This window comes from Adiantum capillus-veneris, chromosome 16, assembly GCF_014529385.1.
Source record: "Adiantum capillus-veneris isolate H3 chromosome 16, ASM1452938v2, whole genome shotgun sequence".
In the NCBI taxonomy this organism is placed as follows: domain Eukaryota; kingdom Viridiplantae; phylum Streptophyta; class Polypodiopsida; order Polypodiales; family Pteridaceae; genus Adiantum; species Adiantum capillus-veneris.
Window position 1 is genome coordinate 81329248 of NC_140946.1, and position 17128 is coordinate 81346375.

Below are 17128 nucleotides of genomic sequence, written 5' to 3' on the forward strand. Positions count from 1 at the left end.
TGTAGTCGTAGGCCAAAAACCCCAAATTTGCAGAGTCGGATCTGCGCCGGTCGAGACCACGTAGTCGAAAATGGCCTGCGCAGACCTTTGTCGAAGCCGAACGGTAGCCGAGATGACCTCAGAATGAAATTCTGACAACACCAATCCCTTCGGCCTCTCCCATGAGATTTGGGGCCGTGTCTTCGCCTGTCGAATTTCACTCCAATCTGAGTTGGTGACTCTAGCCTCCTGCAGTGCTGCCCCGAGCCTCGATCTGAGGTCTGATACCAGTTGAAGGAGTACGAGCGGAAGTGCGACACGAGAGAGAGTGCGAGAAGAAGAGCACGACGATATGGTGAACTCGTTCTACTGTAATGTGTAGAGCATAGTGAGTTCTTATTAGGTTTTTACAAAAGAATATGTGTACATACCTGGCGGCCCGCCCACTTACCTGGGCGACCACATTGGGCTTTATACCCCAACAATGGATGCTTGAAAGATTCCCTTGCCGTTCCTTCGCTTAGACCCTCTGGTTGCAACATCTCCCGTCCCCCTTGCTCCTGCCATGCGGATGGACCCCTCCTCTCTCTCAACAACCCCTGACCCATCCTGTGTTAGTGACTCAGCTCCCTACCCTACATCACCTCCTCTGCCTCAACAGCCTTTTCGTGCATTGAACTCTGCCAGCAGAGAGTTGCGAGATAGAGAGGGACATGGGCGGACGGACGGACGGAGAGAGAGAGAGAGAGAGAGAGAGAGAGAGAGAGAGAGAGAGAGAGAGAGAGAGAGAGAGAGAGAGAGAGAGAGAGGCCATCTGGCCTAGCCCCTCCTCCTTTTCGTTTTTCCCTTCCCATTTTCTTTCCACACTAATACTTCATTTTTTGAATTTATCTCAGATGGTACCCTCTACATTATGCATGATTTTTGTAGAATCGTGGAGACATATGCTTGGTCCCAAAACCCATAAACATTTGGGTTTATTTTGACGAAGAGGCGGTATACCCATAGAAATTCGGAGCAAGAGTGGCAGTCAAGGACATGTAGTCTCATAGGGTGCGCATGCATTGAAAGTTAGACTCAATGTCCATGGCCCCAAGATTCCTCCTGCCAGGACTATTGCATGACAATAATACCCAACACATAGTTACATGGATTGATGAAATGCTTGCTACAAATAGGGAAACGGGTTCTTGCGACCATTCTATGAATTGCCTTTTGGAAAAACTATTGTTCCATGTGCGTTCTCGACCCTACAGCTTTTGGGGTCAGAGGTTCCTTGTATGCAAACCTTTTTTGCGTGGGTGTTTCACCGTGCACTATATGTGTGTGTGAGAGAGAATCGTGTTTCACCGTGCATTATATGTGTGTGTGTCTGGATGTGGACTCTCGCTTCTCTGATTGGAATCTGGCTACTACTAGATTGAAATGCATGCATCTCAGCTGCGAGTGTCTATGCTATCCTTCTGTCTGATGTATGGATTGTGCATCGAGGTAATCAGCTGTGGTCGCTTTACGAGTCATCCTTGTGGTGGCAACACACATTGTCTCATATTTGGTAGAGTCATCTGCCTTTGAAGGAACGTGTTTTTTTGTGGCGGTGCTTGGTGGGAGCTCTACCTGTTGTTTGGCAGTGTGTTGCATGCTCAGCATATTGCGCCTTCCCGCTGCCCCAGATGCCTTGAAGCTGATGAGACCGTGCCACACTTACTGTGGTGTTGTAGTCACTCCAGAGCCTTCATTCGGCAAGTGTCAACTGCTCTTCGGCTGCGTTTTCCTTCCGGCTCTTTTCAGAGACGATTTTGGCTTTTTGGGGTGCTTTGGTCACCGCAATCTTAGTTTGCGATGTTCTTCATCTGGGTCAGATTTTGGACTATGTGGGCCATCTAGCATCATAGGAACTGCTTAGTGTTCCAGGGCACTCTTGTTGACCCCTTTCCCTATTTCAAATTATCTCTTGGTCAAGCACTGCATTTTGCCTATGACGCTGGAGACATCACTCTTGATACCTACTGGATTTATTTTTGACTGGTTCTAGCCTTCGGAGTCTCATAGTGCTCTTGTATCCCTTTCTTTTCGTGGGTTTTCCTCGCTTTGAGGTTTCCCACTTGTAAATTAATCAAAGCAGATTTACAAAAAAAAAAAGTGTGTGTGAGAGAGAGAGAATCGTGTATATTACTGAAAAAAAAGTGTGTGAGAGAGAGAGAGAATCGTGTATATTACTAAAAAAAAAGTGTGTGAAGCGTGTGACCGACACCCAAAGAGAGGGGCACGTAAATTTCAACACTGTGAATGTAAACAAGACACGAGGCGAAAAAGGAAGGGAGCATGCCACGTGGCACAGAGGAGAATCGTCTCCCCCAACTCTGCAGAGAGGGAAAGGGCCCTCTTCGCTTCTAGTGCGCGCGCGCAGAGACTTTCTCTCTCACTCTCTCTCTCTCTCTCTCACACACACACACACACACACACACACACAGCAAACGCGAGCGTGCACACGCACGCAAAAGCCACCGAAACAAGTACGCTAGTCGATCTGCAGGTAAGCGTGAGAATTTTAACTTGGTGGGCTCTTTGTCTTACTATCAGCTACCGCACTTGTACACCTCCGTAGCTGCTGCTTGTCTTCTTCAGACTGCGACACATTATTCCTAAGTTTACATTAACATTTCTACGACCACCCCCCCCCCCCTCTCTCTCTCTCTGTCTCTCGCGAGCTGCATTTGGTTAAACTTCTCCATTGTTTTAGTGGTTCAATTAACAAAACCTTGCGCTACGGTGGCCAATTATGGTCTCTTCAGTTCTGTTTATTTGTGTTAATTATCAAGGTAAATCTAAATCCGTTGAGACGCAGTCTGTTTATGGGCTTCTAATTAGACTCTTTGGGATTTCTATATCTGTTTTTCTTGTTTTTTTGCTTTGGGTTTTGCAGTTTAATTAAGTGTTAGCCCATGGGAGAGTGTAAAAGTGGTCAGGAAGGCCTCAAGGACCAAGAGGTTCTGGAGCTCTGCTCATTTGAAGATATTGCAGCCCTGCCTCCGCAGCTTAATGGCGCATCAGACTCTTTGCTTCAACGAATTGATCACCTTGATAACATTGTAAGTGCGTGCTATGCTCTGCAGACATAATTGGTTGGTATTTCCGTACAGCAAAGGTGCACATGCTTTCGCATGCAGTACTCGTAGCGTGCATTTTGTTGATTCTGCACATAAAACAGCCCATTAATCCTACTTCTTTGTATGACGCTTCCCATGGCAAACTGAATCCATCTATTGGTCACTTGAGTGTCTTTGATTGCTTGGTCTTTGCTGTAGTTTTTTGCATGCATGTGTCCGCATGCAGCTGTTGATTCCTGCACATTGAAACACGTCCTATACCTATTTCACATGCACGCGTGCATGCATACATACTCGCTTCTTGATCTTGCGATTGACGTTTGGTGAGCTGTTGTTCCCTTAAAGCTAACTGAAATGGAAGACAAAGCGCCCACAGAGCCAAATAGCAGCCCTTCAACAAGCCCTCGACCAACGAGCCGTCCCCATTGCTCTGAACCAACCGCCCCATTAGGTTTGGAGCGGCGTCGTAAACCTACAGAGACTGTTCTTGAAGAGGTTCAGGAGAAAGGCACGTTAGTCGAAAGAATCTCCGACCTTGAGAAGCGGGTAATGAAGGTATACATTGCAGATGAATAATTCATGTTGAGGCTTATAGAGGGCATGTTTGCAGATGAGTTGGTGTCTTATCTGTATGTCTGTATTACGTCTCCTCTTCACTTACATCTTTTTTGAGCGCCTTCAGTTTCGCAGCCATCTCAACTGATGTGCATGAGTGTGTGCACATCCACATGTTCAGGAGCAAGTGTGCACGTTTTGGATCGATTGTATTAAACCCCGCTCACAGCTTCAATCGGATCGTGATGTTTGCTTTGTCCCTGTTTTTCAGTTGCACCGTATGCTTTCTTTGAAATCAAATGAGAATGTTGCTTACCCCAGCGGCTTTCACATACCTGGTATAGCTCATCGTCGGGCAATGTCCCACCAAGAGACGCACAATCAGCAGTCGTTTGAGGAGCCAATTGATGTTGAGAAGCACGAGGTAACTCGTTCGCATAGTGATTATTTAGGACGAAAGAATCATATTGAGCCCTTCGTAGATTCATCGAGCCACGATACCCATTCAACGACTTCAGAGAGCCCGCATGTGAGACAGTATGAGGTGATCTTTTCTCTTGCTTTCTCTCTTTGACACGCAAAGAACATGCATGAGAGCACATGGTGCTTATTGGTGTGATAATCTTTCGCATCTCTGAACTCTCCTCTCATGATTTGCTTGTGGGAATGATGCGACGATATGCTCATGGTTCAGGAGAAGATGTCAAGTGGCGCGGAACAAGATCCGAGATGTTCCGCCCAACCGTCGAAGAAGAAAAAGCTGAGAATAAGGAAGTGGTTGTCGAAGCGGCTTCACATTCATCTTCCGGGATCATCTCCACAGGTCGAAACAAACCAGTGATATTTTGCATCCTTAGACAAGGAAAAGGTTTGGTTCGTTCAAGGCGACCATTAATTCGGATTTGTACTTTGTTGGGGTTTTGTGCAAAACTCAAAGACGGGACTGTGTAAGAGAATAGCTTTAAGTGAGATGCTTTTAATGCTCTCAAGGGGTTAATACTATGTAGACCAGTGACAATGCTACTTGTGTATCTGTGCCTTGTCCATGTGGGCAGTGTGTTGGCTTGTGTGAGGGCGTTCGCTGGTGTGTTACCGGCGTGTGAGAGAGAGAGAGAGAGAGAGAGAGAGAGAGAGAGAGAGAGAGAGAGAGAGAGAGAGAGAGAGAGAGAGAGAATGTATTTTGGTTTCAGGATCGTAATCATTGCGCATCCATCGGACGCTGTTGGGGACCCAAAATCCACCCTAAAAACTGCTGCAATGTTAGGAAAAAGGACATGAATACAACTCCATATACTCATTAAGGTTCCATTTCAACAGATGATGAATGAGCCCATGTGCACACTCAGTAATTGTCATGAATGTAGATAGGCTATAACAATTAGCAATGAAGCTGGAAGAACATACGATAGTTGCAGCGCATCAACTTGTTGGGGCTATGAATCACTAGATACAAGAGAAAATCTGAAAGATGCCCAAAAGATGATTTCTTGTTTATCGGTTTTGCACATATTGGTGTTCTAGAATTGAGGCTCTTATATTTTCGCATGTTTGACAACAGTTTACCACTACTTAGATATTGCTTATGTTGATATAAGCTACAAAGCTTGGGAAGTTAAGAATTGGTTTATTCTTTCCATTTTGAAACTATCAATCTGTAATTTGGGTCTGTAAAACACTGTGGAATCTCAACAATTTTGGTGTTGTCTAATTTCTGAGAATATATGCTTGAGTGTGAATTTCCAAGAATCAATAATGTTGTTTTAAAGTTACCAGGATTTTGACAAGTACAAATGAGTTTTATGATTGAAGAGCAATGCATCTATGGTCATAGGTTCTTCATGAGTCTGATGTCTAATTGTATAAAGGACACCCAGAATAAGCATAGGTTCTACTCGATCGTTTAACTTCATGTACGCATGTGGCTGCCCAAAGATTTACAATCGTGTCCCAACCGATATGTCGATGAGATTGTTCGAGGAATTTATCATACTTTTTTTTAATGGTGGACAATTTCTTCTCTCACAAGGTGCTTGTAATCCATCATTTCGGGGCTAGTTTCTCTCACACACCAAGGAATTGCCTGAATGACGAAAGCTGTGCGCAGTAGTGGTCCAACAACAATATGCATGATAATAGGCGCGGATATATCGTCGGTATTATCGCGTATATTATTGTTAGTATATTGTTGTTACACGACTTTTCAAAAATAAAGATGCTCATTTGTGTCATCCAATTTTTGACCTGCATAAACACATGAAATATCAATTGCATTTTGAAAGTGTAAAAAAAAAACCTTGGAAATTATATGTTACACCTTACTTGTATAATTTGAAGCACAAATGAACGATACTTAAATTTCATTACAAATAAAGCCAAAATTCAAAATGAGTCTTGTGTACAAATCACGAGGGTTTGTTGTTCCATATTTGTACTTGTAAAAGAGGATTAAAAAAAAAGACCAATCAATCTAGGACTTTTGTCTTATTGTCCTTCTCATCCTCGTCCGGAGGTACATAAGTTTGATCGTTTTGACTCTACAACCAACAAAACCATGTCAGATAAATAAATAATCCAAAATGACTAATACAATATTCATTAACTACACATCGCTTGTAGAGATCCGATTACTGAGTCTATTGCTCACGAGAAAGATGATGGTTTTTCAACAACCATCACCAAAGTATCAAACTCCGTGTGTCGATACTTGATCATCTCTTTAGTAGGACGGGTCAGAGTGATATTTTTTCAAGTAAAAGATAACTAAAGAAGTTTCATAAGCTAAAACATCTTCTATATAGAACTTGCACAAGTCATTTACATATTTATCTTTCTAAGTTGCTTTGTAGATACTCTCGTAAAGCGAGAATGCATTGTAGGTCTGGATCTATCATTGACTAAGGAACCTGAGTAGATAACATACCTCACCATAACTATAAGAGGGCCATGCCTATTAGTAACAGAAAGAAAGCTACACTCAAGCTCGCCGTTAACTAATTACAGATAAACCTAAATTCATTGCTTGGATTTATTGCCTCAAGAGTTGAGTCCATTGGAGACGACGATCAACTTGGTGGGAGATCCAACTGCGATCACTATAACACACCATGAGCATGGTCATATCTCATGTGAACTCCTCTGATGAGTGCATAAGTGTGTCCAAAGAAAAACACAAGTCACCACCCTTTCTGGAGTGCGTAACCGTCGAATGACGGCTTGAATGAATGGATCTTCTAAGGATCGTACGCTCGTAGATGACCAAGCCGATGTCAAAACTATTGTCTACTCCAACATTCAGTGAGACTGCATGGACCGCCATTGGATGGTGTCTTGGCAAGAGGTAGCCTCATCCTCTATGAAAAGCACAAGCCAAAAGGCTAATGTCTACCCAAAAATGCAACTACCAGGTGATGAAAACGCTATGGTTTAGCAATTTTCAGCGGAATCGTACACTCTCCTTGGTTCCCGAGCGTGCAGGGGTCTGGAGAGGGTAGGGAATCAAAGTCACAATCCCTGGTGGATTGGAAACAAAGAAAATAGTAGCGTAGCATGGCTATAATATGTAGCAGATGAAAAGGAATCAGGACGACAATGCACCAGATGCAATGCGGGGTGGGGTAGGCAAGATCCATAGACGGTGTGGCCAAGCACTCCCCCTCTGAAAGGGTGGTGGTAATGCTTGTGCTAGTCTCCACCCAACCGTGCTATTTTATAGCCTCCCCCTAGCGTATACACTATCCGGCCGTGTCGGTGGCCTTGCCCATAGGACCCATGTCCTTACATTACCTCCCCCCCCCCCTCGAAGAATCGTTTTCGTCCCCGAAAACGAATGTAGGAAAACGTTTCTTAAGTGCGGATATATTCTCCCATGTAGAACCTTCTTCAGGTCTATCTAGCCATTTTACCAATACCTGTCGTTTGTCATGATGTCTGGTGCGAAGCTCATGAGAATCCAAAATCTTTTCGGGCTCATGAGGGATGCTTGGCGGTTTGATAAGGTCAACTAAGACACCCGTGTCAATGACATTATCATTCTGTCCTAGCTGTTTTTGTAAACGGCTAACATGAAAAACAAGATGAACTCGTGAGTGCTCTGGAAGAGCTAACTTATAGGCTACTTGATCTATACGTTTGAGAATGGTAAACGGTCCACAATACCGTGGTGAAAGTTTAACAACTTTTGCGTCTTCATACTTTCTGAATGCTCCGGAACTTTGAGGAAAACCTTGTCTCCTTCTTCGAAAGTAGCAAGACGATGCTTATCTGCGTACTTCTTATATCGATCTTAAGCTTGCTTAATATTATGTTGAGCAACTCGAAGCATGCCAAAATGGCCTTGGAGAAAATCCTTCGCTTGTTGTATCTTCTCCTTAGCCAACCCCACCGTAACGGGTGATCTAGGTTGAAATTCATATAAAAGCATAAATGGACTAAACCTTGTAGTCACATGCTTTGAACTATTATAAGCAAATTTCAATATAGGTAAGTAGTCTTTTCAATTGGTTTGCTTCTTGCTAACATACTCTCGTAGCATATCCTCTAACACTTGATTGACTCTTTCGATTTGACCATCGGTTTCTGGATGATCAGCCGTACTTAGATTAGTTTTAGTTTCCAACTTTTGAACATAGCTCTTCAGAAGTGATTATCGAACTTTCAATCTCTGTCACTAATGATACTAGATGGAAGCACATAGAGTCTATATATATGCTCTACAAATAGCCGTGCTAATTTCGGTGTCTTAACCATAGTCTTAGTGGGAATGAATCGACCCATCTTTGTGAGACGGTCTACAATTACCCATATGGCATCATGGCCATGATTTGTAGTAGGTAGTTCTACTACAAATCATGGCCGTGATTTGTAGTAGGTAGTTCTACTACAAAATCCATAGAGATACTCTCCCACTTACCTTGTGGAATCTTTAAAAGATGTAAAAGGCCGCCTAGCTCGAGGCGCTTTGCCTTATTAACTTGGCACTGTTGGACATTTAGTACGTACTCTTGAACATCATGATGTAAGCCGGCCAATAAAACTACCGTCGAACTAAGACATACGTCTTACGAATACCTGGATGACCAACACTTGGACTATCATGACACTCAAATAAGATTTGGCGTTTAGTGTCCGAGTCCTTTGGTACACATACTCTACCCTTGTGGAGTAAGTAACCATCATCAATGGAGAAATTCTTCCATCGCTTAAGCTCTTCTTGATGAGTAGGGGTGGAGCTCTGTGTGTTGGAGTTTTTATCTGCGCGTGCAGAGACATGTTGATCTGACTGTACAGAGACATGTGAGTGTGAGGGATCCCTTTTTAAAACTGCACTCCACACTTTAGCATATGATTGATCTTCTGCACACTTGTCACATAATGACTCCAAAAATCCACTCTTTATTTCCATGAAAACAAGTGAATTAATCTGACTTAGTGTATCCGCTACTACATTATATCGTCCCTTGCGATATCGTAGCTTACAATCATAATCTTGAAGGATTTTTGTCCATCTAGATCTATGGCCCTTCAAGGTTGTTTGAGTAGTTGTCATGCCAATGGTAGGACTAGGTGGGCACGGCCCTGGCAACGTGCCGGACACACATGCAGTGAAGGGGTCTATATATGGAAGAGGGCCAAGGGTCTATATATAGGATGGTTGGGAGGTTATTCACATGTTTGTCTATCCTATGGTCTAACATTGGTATCAGAGCTAGGGGAGAAGGAGAGGGAAGCATGCATGGTCGTGCGTGAAAGCAAGGTCTTTCTCTTTCTCTCTCTTCATGGAAGCTTCGATAGGAAGGAACAACATGCAAGATTGAAGCTCTGGAAGAAGCTTGTCGTTCCTTCTTTCTCTCAGAATCGAAGTGTTCTTCATCTCCCTCGAAATCTCTAGCTCTCTCGGATTTGGAGGATAGGGTCGAGCAGGAATTTGCACGTTTGCATGGAGCATGCAAGCAAGAGGTGGAGGCCGCGGGAAACGACCCCTGTGTCGGGAGGGGGGAGTTTTTTGACCTCAACAAATCGGCGAGGAGACAGGCTCGGAAGATGTGTGCCGGGATGAGGAGAAAAACTTGATTCATGAGCGCGCTGAGCCGAGCAACACATGCCATGGTCAAGTCTTTATCTCCTGCGCGCAATCGGTTGCAACAACACACCATAGCCAGGCAATTCTACGTTTTTTTTTAATGTTATATTTTTCGGTGCCCTACTTTGGGCACCCTCCTCTCTTAAGGCCAGTACCCCACGACAGACTACCTCCCAATGGCCATGGGCCTGGTTTTGATAAATTATGCAAACTCAGGCCAGCAAGCAGGGATATTCAGCAACTATCTGTGCATCGATCTGCATGCCAAGCCTATTACACAGAAACTCCGGCAATCTAGGTGCATATACTTATGTTACTCTCGGCCATAGTGCCGGAGACAGTACCTATGGGACGCGGATTGCATCATGGACCTCTCTATGGTCATATTTTTTGATTTGCCGAGGCATTGATAGTCATGCAGAACTACAGTCTAAGCAAGTGTGACGATAAGGACATGCATAATATTTGTCTAAAGCCTTCTAAGACAAGGTATGAATATTTGTTGTATTTGTTTTCTTTTTACTTAGTTCTCCTTATGCAGTTGTCAATGATTATGTTGGAGCACGGCTCACTTGGTCTCCATGGTTACATTTTGATCGTTGAGCAAGGCTCAGTCACTGCATACAACACTGTTGTGTAATAACTACCCACATCTAGGCGTATGCTATGAGCATCTTGAGTTGGGGACTATTTACCACTGTATGGGATAATATTTCCATGGTACTGCTATTATGTCTTGGACGAATACTAACTATAGTATGACAAGTTCAAGCAAGGACTATGACTTATCATCCACATTTCTTCTCGCATACATTTTCTCGGCATGGGCGACAGTTTGAGGAACCAACAAACGTATCTCTCATTAGAGCTTTAATTGATTAAGATGGTCTTATATAGTCAAGGACAACCATCATCAAGCTAAGCAGTCAAGGACAACCGTAATCAAGCTAAGCAGGTACACACTCATACCTTGCAAGTATTTTTTTGCTTCACAATATGATGTACAAGTAGACAAGGTCCATTATTTATGAATGATCGACAAGGTCGACTCTCTTTGCTATGACATCTGTCGACAATAGCATTCATTGGCAATGAGGCCAGACGTTGTCAGGAGTTTTTTGGAGCAAGGGATTGCGCATATGTACATACACATGCATGGTGCATCAAATAAAGTATTGCCCATTTTCCATAGCCAGGTGGTTACGTGGGGCCCACATGTGTACAGGTAGGACAGGGTGTACATAGTGCACACTATTACCAGTACCAGTGTGTTTTTTCTACAATAAGGAGGAGTTGGTAGCGCGTAAAAATTCTCGAGGAAGCTATCCGCGGGCCGACAACTTGAGGTAAGCATGTGCGTCAGATGGCATCTAGTGGCATCAAGAGGTCGAATGGGGTCAATATTTGCACGTAGATGAGTACAGACACGACGTGGATGTTTCCTTCTGCTAATTATGCATAAAGGTCATCATGAGGACCATATTTTGGGGCCACTTCACGTGGTGGCGGGATGCATTATGGAAAAAAGTTGAGTGCTAGGTGTGCGGATGATGCAAAAAGGTGACAACTATGCACTGCGAGGTTAGTTTTTGGCTTGTTTGGGGTCCGTTTGAGGTCAACTAAAAGGCCAAGGGTGCCCAAGTAATAAAGCTAAGTGTCGGAACTGAAAAAACTGAGAGAAGACCAGAAAAAATGTGGAGAAGAGAGGAGGAACAGCCGCAGGTGTGTTTTTGGGGGTTTTGGGAGCTTTTTTTGGCTGTAAACTGCTCATCCGAGGTCGGATTTGAGCACTTTGACATTGTAGACTGGGGTTTTGGGCCGTTCCGGAGATGATGGCGTTGTCCATTTTTCCAAATTCCTCACTCTTTTTTTGCTATTTTGGCTGTGTAAGTTTCTCCTATGAGCGAAGCTTCTGCTCCAATTTGTGATTGTATCTGGCAAGTTTTACCTATATTGTGTGAGCTATTTGCCCCATTTGTGTTGGCCCAAGCTCTATGGTATCTAAACATAAAAAATTATCCTCTTTTGAGCTGAGTTTTTTGGGTGTGTGTGTGTGTCTCTCTCTCTGTGTGGAGTGGGTAAAAGGGTAGTCTCTCTCCTCTCACTCCATCAGTGTGTTCCCTATCTTGGCCAGGTGGGTTGTGTAAGCCGAGTGGTGCCCCATAGTGTGCATGTGTATCTTCCCAAGAGTGTGTTTCGGGTTGTTATAGAGGCGTTCTATGTGTTTCCATCCCGCTCACATTCTTTTGGCGCCCCCACGGAGGATCTTCTTCGAGTACCTTTTGCTTTGCGTTTGAAGCTTCGAGATTCGGGATTGCAGACTACAGGTTACAGGTTACAGGTTACAGGGACAGGTACAGGTACAGGTGATTCACACAGGTACATATAGCTGGATTACAATGATATACTAGCAGTGGTGTCACTTGTAGTTGTTGTGGGTATGCATCATTTGGCGCCTGTTTGAGCGCATTGTCTGCTGGATTGTACGTTACTTGTGGAAACTGCCATTGTACACCTTTGTGGAGCCATACTTGGTTTTATTTGGCAGTCCCAGCCATTTCTGAGACTTGGTCTGGAAGATAGTCATTTCTGAGACTTGACTATACGAGATTTGCATAAGCCTTCGTGTGAGGGTCGATAGCCTGAGGTTTTATTGAGCTGGGGGATTCTCAAATGTGGAGATTCTTTCGGTGATACAGGTAGCTGGAGCACCCTTTTCGTGACCTCACCATAGGCTATGTACTAGTGAGTCCTATTTGATGCTCGGATTCTATTGTTGACAGTTTATGCATACATATACAGTCTATATTTTGGGTTCCTACTGCTCTACTTATGGGGAAACTCTGCCAAAAATTTTCCAAGTTATGATGTCTGGTTTTTTGGTCTTTTGAGCCATTTATGCTGCTGAAATTTTGGCAAAATCAGAGGATAAGTCAGGTGTGCCTTCTTGGGAGTTGCATGGTTGGCTTTAATGGATGATCAAAATGGCCCTCAATTCACTCCATTTCATTTAACTCAAAGAATCCAGATAAATGTTCATGTGTCCAGGAAGATTTTTTTCCAGCAGCGCATAGTCTTTATGTTCGGGCCAAGAAGATTGAGAGAGATACTGGAATGTCCTTTACCTGTTGTAATTCCAATGATCAACTACGAAAACTCATTTGATGTGCATGTGTTTGTCCTTATCTGAAGTTGAGCTCCTTGAAGTTTCTGGGAATTGAGTGAGTCAAAGTTTTGGGTTCTTGTACGTGTGTTCGAAGGGGTTCTCAGAGCATCGTAATTTGGGTAGCCATGGCTTTCTCTTATCCGGAGTTTCATGAAAGAAGTGATGAAGATGTGGAAGACTTTTTGGAAAAGATGGAGGTTGCCTGCATTAGCAACCAGATTCATGACCCAGCGCAGATGTTGCGTCTTCTCCAAATTTGTTTGAAGAGTGATGTACGAGTTTGGTCCAAAGCATTTGAAGAGGAGTTGCGTGTGGCTGATCCACCTATAAGATTGAGTTGGGACAATCTAAGGCATGGATTGGAAGTGGAGTTTGTGAAGATAGAAGATCCTGACAAAGTGTGGCAAGAAGTACAAGGTTTGGTGCAAAAGGAAGGTGAGCCAGTAGATGCGTACATACGAAAGTTTTCATTGGCATGGGAGCGAATGTGCAAGGACTTAGCACCACAAGTACCCCCGCCTGACATGATGAAGAAGGACAGGTTCTTGGCTGGTCTTTGGGAGAATATACGTTGGAGAGTGGATCTAAAGAAGCTTAGGACATATGAAGATGCACTAGAGGTAGCAAGGAACAAAGAGTGGAAGCTGAGGAAAATGAGCCAGTTAGGGGTGGAGTCTTTGCCCATGAGGTCTGAATTTCAACCTATGGACTCTTTACAAGGTCGCATGCCAGGTGTTCATCACGAATCAGTGGTTCCTATTACTACTCAGATTATGCCAGTAGTGGTCACCACAATAGTGCAAGATGATGGGTTAAGGCAAGACATGAGACAAGTGGTAGATTTAATGAATAATCTCAGCCTAAACATGCTAGGTCAAGCGGGAAATAATCGAGGTCGAGGGAGGTTTGCAAATCAGCCAGGAGGTGAGGAAAGGCCTAGGAATGGTGTTGGACAAAGCAATGGTAGGTTCTGGAGGCAGACGCCCACATGTTATAATTGCGGAGAGTTGGGCCACATCAGCCCGCAATGTGATAAGCCATCAAGGATGGGGGGAGACATGTATTCATTGCCAAGACAAGTGCTAACTAGGTCAAATGATTATGGCATTGAAATTAAGGGAGATGAAGGAACCAGTGGATTAACCCAATATGAAAAGGGAAAGACAAAAGTGTTAAGTGTGGTTACCTTGGAGAAGGCATCAAAGCTAGAGGATACATTAGTGATATCTATTGGAAAGAGGACGATAGAGGACAAGGAAGGAAGAAGTGCCCTAGGTCCTAGTAAGAAGAAAGGAAAGAGCCATGAAGGCGAGGATGTCAAGGCCAAGAGGAAAAGGAGAGCTCGTCGAAAGTTTCATGTTTCAGATTTTCCACTAGGGGATGGGCAATTAAGCTATGACTTGAAGGAGGATCTGACAAGCAGGAAGGCAGATGTTACTTTTGGACAGCTTATAGAGATGGTGCCTAAACTAAAGCGACAATGGAAGAGGATGGTTAACCCAATGGAGAAAGAGCCAGAGAGAGGTTCAGTGAAGGTGTTGGCAATGGATGAGCTACCAGACATTTGTCGAATAGTAGATGTGTGGCACAAAAGAAAAAATCTGGGACAAGGTTATGTGGATGGTGGAGCCCAAATATGTGTCATAACACACTCATGAGTTGAGAAGATGGGTCTTATAGTGACTGGGGTGTCAGGTTTCCGGATCAGATTGGCAAACCATCAGAAAGTAAAATGTTTGGGCGTTGTAAAGAGTTTAGAAGTGGAAGCATATGATGCAAAGGTAGTGGTTGATTTTCATGTGATGCCAGCAGGGTGAAAGCATGTTAACCTGTCGCGCTTTTTGTGCTAGTTAGCAGTTTCAAGTTAGCACATCTTCGAAAAGTTGGGCGTCCGGTAAATTTTTTTTACAAATAATATCAAAATTTGTCGGAGGTTGTACATTTGGATTCCTTGTTTCAAGTGCTTTCTATTGATATATCAAATGTCATAGATCTTGGAGATGTAGCCCAAGTTATTGTACTAGTTAGCATATGTCAAAATTGTGCTAGTTAGCATTGTCCGGGACATGAAAAAGCATGACAAGTTAACATGCTTTCACCCAGCAGGGTTGGGAGCATATCCTATTATACTGGGCAGACCATGGTTACGTGCAGTGGGAGCTGTTCAAGATTGGAGACGTGGTACGATTAGCCTCTATGGAAGGACAGGTGCCAAGAAGCTATATAATATGGACACAAGGAAACGATTGGAGGAGCTTTATGAAGATGAGGATGAGTCTAGTGATGAAGACTATTCCACGGTGACCAATGAGGACAGTGAAAGCACTACCAGCAGTGATGAGGATGCTGATGTTGCATTTATTTTGATGGTGTATAAAGAAATCCAGGAGTTTGGTTTAGTTGCATTTGCGAATGAAGTTGAAGATGAAAGTGAAGGGCCTTATGAAGTGATTGAAGGGTTGATGCAAACCAAGGTTGAGTTGTAATGGCTTAAATAAAAGGTTCAATGGTGAGTTGGTACAAATTCTTTCAAAAGTGACATAGCACCAAGGAAAGATGGGATTTGGAATTGCCTAGTGCATTATGGGCTTACCGTACTTCGGTGAAGACAGATACAGGGTTTACTCCATTTCATTTGGTATATGGAAAGGAAGCACTATTGCCTGTGGAAGTAGAGTTGCCTGCAGTAAAGATGCTAGAGAAGCTACTTGGGCCGTCTAGTGATGCATTCAAAGAGAGGCTCTTACGGCTACAAGAGGTTCAACTGGATAAGATGAGTGCATTTGAACATTATGGGCAGACGCAGGATAGGGCTTTGGCAAAGAAACTCCGGCAATCTAGGTGCATATACTTATGTTACTCTCGGCCATAGTGCCGGAGACAGTACCTATGGGACGCGGATTGCATCATGGACCTCTCTATGGTCATATTTTTTGATTTGCCGAGGCATTGATAGTCATGCAGAACTACAGTCTAAGCAAGTGTGACGATAAGGACATGCATAATATTTGTCTAAAGCCTTCTAAGACAAGGTATGAATATTTGTTGTATTTGTTTTCTTTTTACTTAGTTCTCCTTATGCAGTTGTCAATGATTATGTTGGAGCACGGCTCACTTGGTCTCCATGGTTACATTTTGATCGTTGAGCAAGGCTCAGTCACTGCATACAACACTGTTGTGTAATAACTACCCACATCTAGGCGTATGCTATGAGCATCTTGAGTTGGGGACTATTTACCACTGTATGGGATAATATTTCCATGGTACTGCCATTATGTCTTGGACGAATACTAACTATAGTATGACAAGTTCAAGCAAGGACTATGACTTATCATCCACATTTCTTCTCGCATACATTTTCTCGGCATGGGCGACAGTTTGAGGAACCAACAAACGTATCTCTCATTAGAGCTTTAATTGATTAAGATGGTCTTATATAGTCAAGGACAACCATCATCAAGCTAAGCAGTCAAGGACAACCGTAATCAAGCTAAGCAGGTACACACTCATACCTTGCAAGTATTTTTTTGCTTCACAATATGATGTACAAGTAGACAAGGTCCATTATTTATGAATGATCGACAAGGTCGACTCTCTTTGCTATGACATCTGTCGACAATAGCATTCATTGGCAATGAGGCCAGACGTTGTCAGGAGTTTTTTGGAGCAAGGGATTGCGCATATGTACATACACATGCATGGTGCATCAAATAAAGTATTGCCCATTTTCCATAGCCAGGTGGTTACGTGGGGCCCACATGTGTACAGGTAGGACAGGGTGTACATAGTGCACACTATTACCAGTAACAATGTGTATAAGGAGGAGTTGGTAGCGCGTAAAAATTCTCAAGGAAGCTATCCGCGGGCCGACGACATGAGGTAAGCAAGTGAGTCAGGTGGCATCTAGTGGCATCAGGAGGCCGAATGGGGTCAATATTTGCACGTGGATGAGTACAGACACGACGTGGATGTTTCCTTCTGCTAATTATGCATAAAGGTCATCATGAGGACCATATTTTGGGGCCACTTTACGTGGTGGAGGGATGCATTATGGAAAAAAGTTGAGTGTCAGGTGTGCGGATGATGCAAAAAGGTGACAACTATGCACTGCGAGGTTAGTTTTTGGCTTGTTTGGGGTCCGTTTGAGGTCAACTAAAAGGCCAAGGGTGCCCAAGTAATAAAGCTAAGTGTGGGAACTGAAAAAACTGAGAGAAGACCAGAAAAAACATGGAGAAGAGA

General features: G+C 43.6%; 1 protein-coding gene across 3 annotated transcripts; it reads left to right on the forward strand.

The window, feature by feature from the left end:
- Nucleotides 1-2642: 2642 nt before the first annotated feature.
- Nucleotides 2643-5362, forward strand: LOC147439344 (uncharacterized). 3 transcript variants are annotated; one of them, XM_086484302.1, is made up of 6 exons: nt 2643-2801; nt 2906-3071; nt 3435-3644; nt 3916-4188; nt 4339-4512; nt 4835-5362. In XM_086484302.1, exons 2-5 carry the CDS (start codon nt 2925-2927, stop codon nt 4483-4485), a joined length of 777 nt encoding a protein of 258 aa, XP_086340428.1. In that variant the 5' UTR covers nt 2643-2801; nt 2906-2924; the 3' UTR covers nt 4486-4512; nt 4835-5362. The 3 variants fall into 3 exon arrangements, with proteins under 3 accessions (XP_086340428.1, XP_086340426.1, XP_086340427.1); XM_086484300.1 differs by having other exon boundaries at nt 4339-4467; XM_086484301.1 differs by having other exon boundaries at nt 3435-3635; nt 4339-4467.
- Nucleotides 5363-17128: the final 11766 nt, after the last annotated feature.

Bases quoted from the DNA above. Each gene is read 5' to 3' on its own strand.
- LOC147439344 (XM_086484300.1), top strand. From the start codon at position 2,925: ATGGGAGAGTGTAAAAGTGGTCAGGAAGGCCTCAAGGACCAAGAGGTT. The intron at 3,072-3,434 runs GTAAGTGCGTGC...GTTCCCTTAAAG, and splicing joins TTGATCACCTTGATAACATT to CTAACTGAAATGGAAGACAA. The intron at 3,645-3,915 runs GTATACATTGCA...CCTGTTTTTCAG, and splicing joins TTGAGAAGCGGGTAATGAAG to TTGCACCGTATGCTTTCTTT.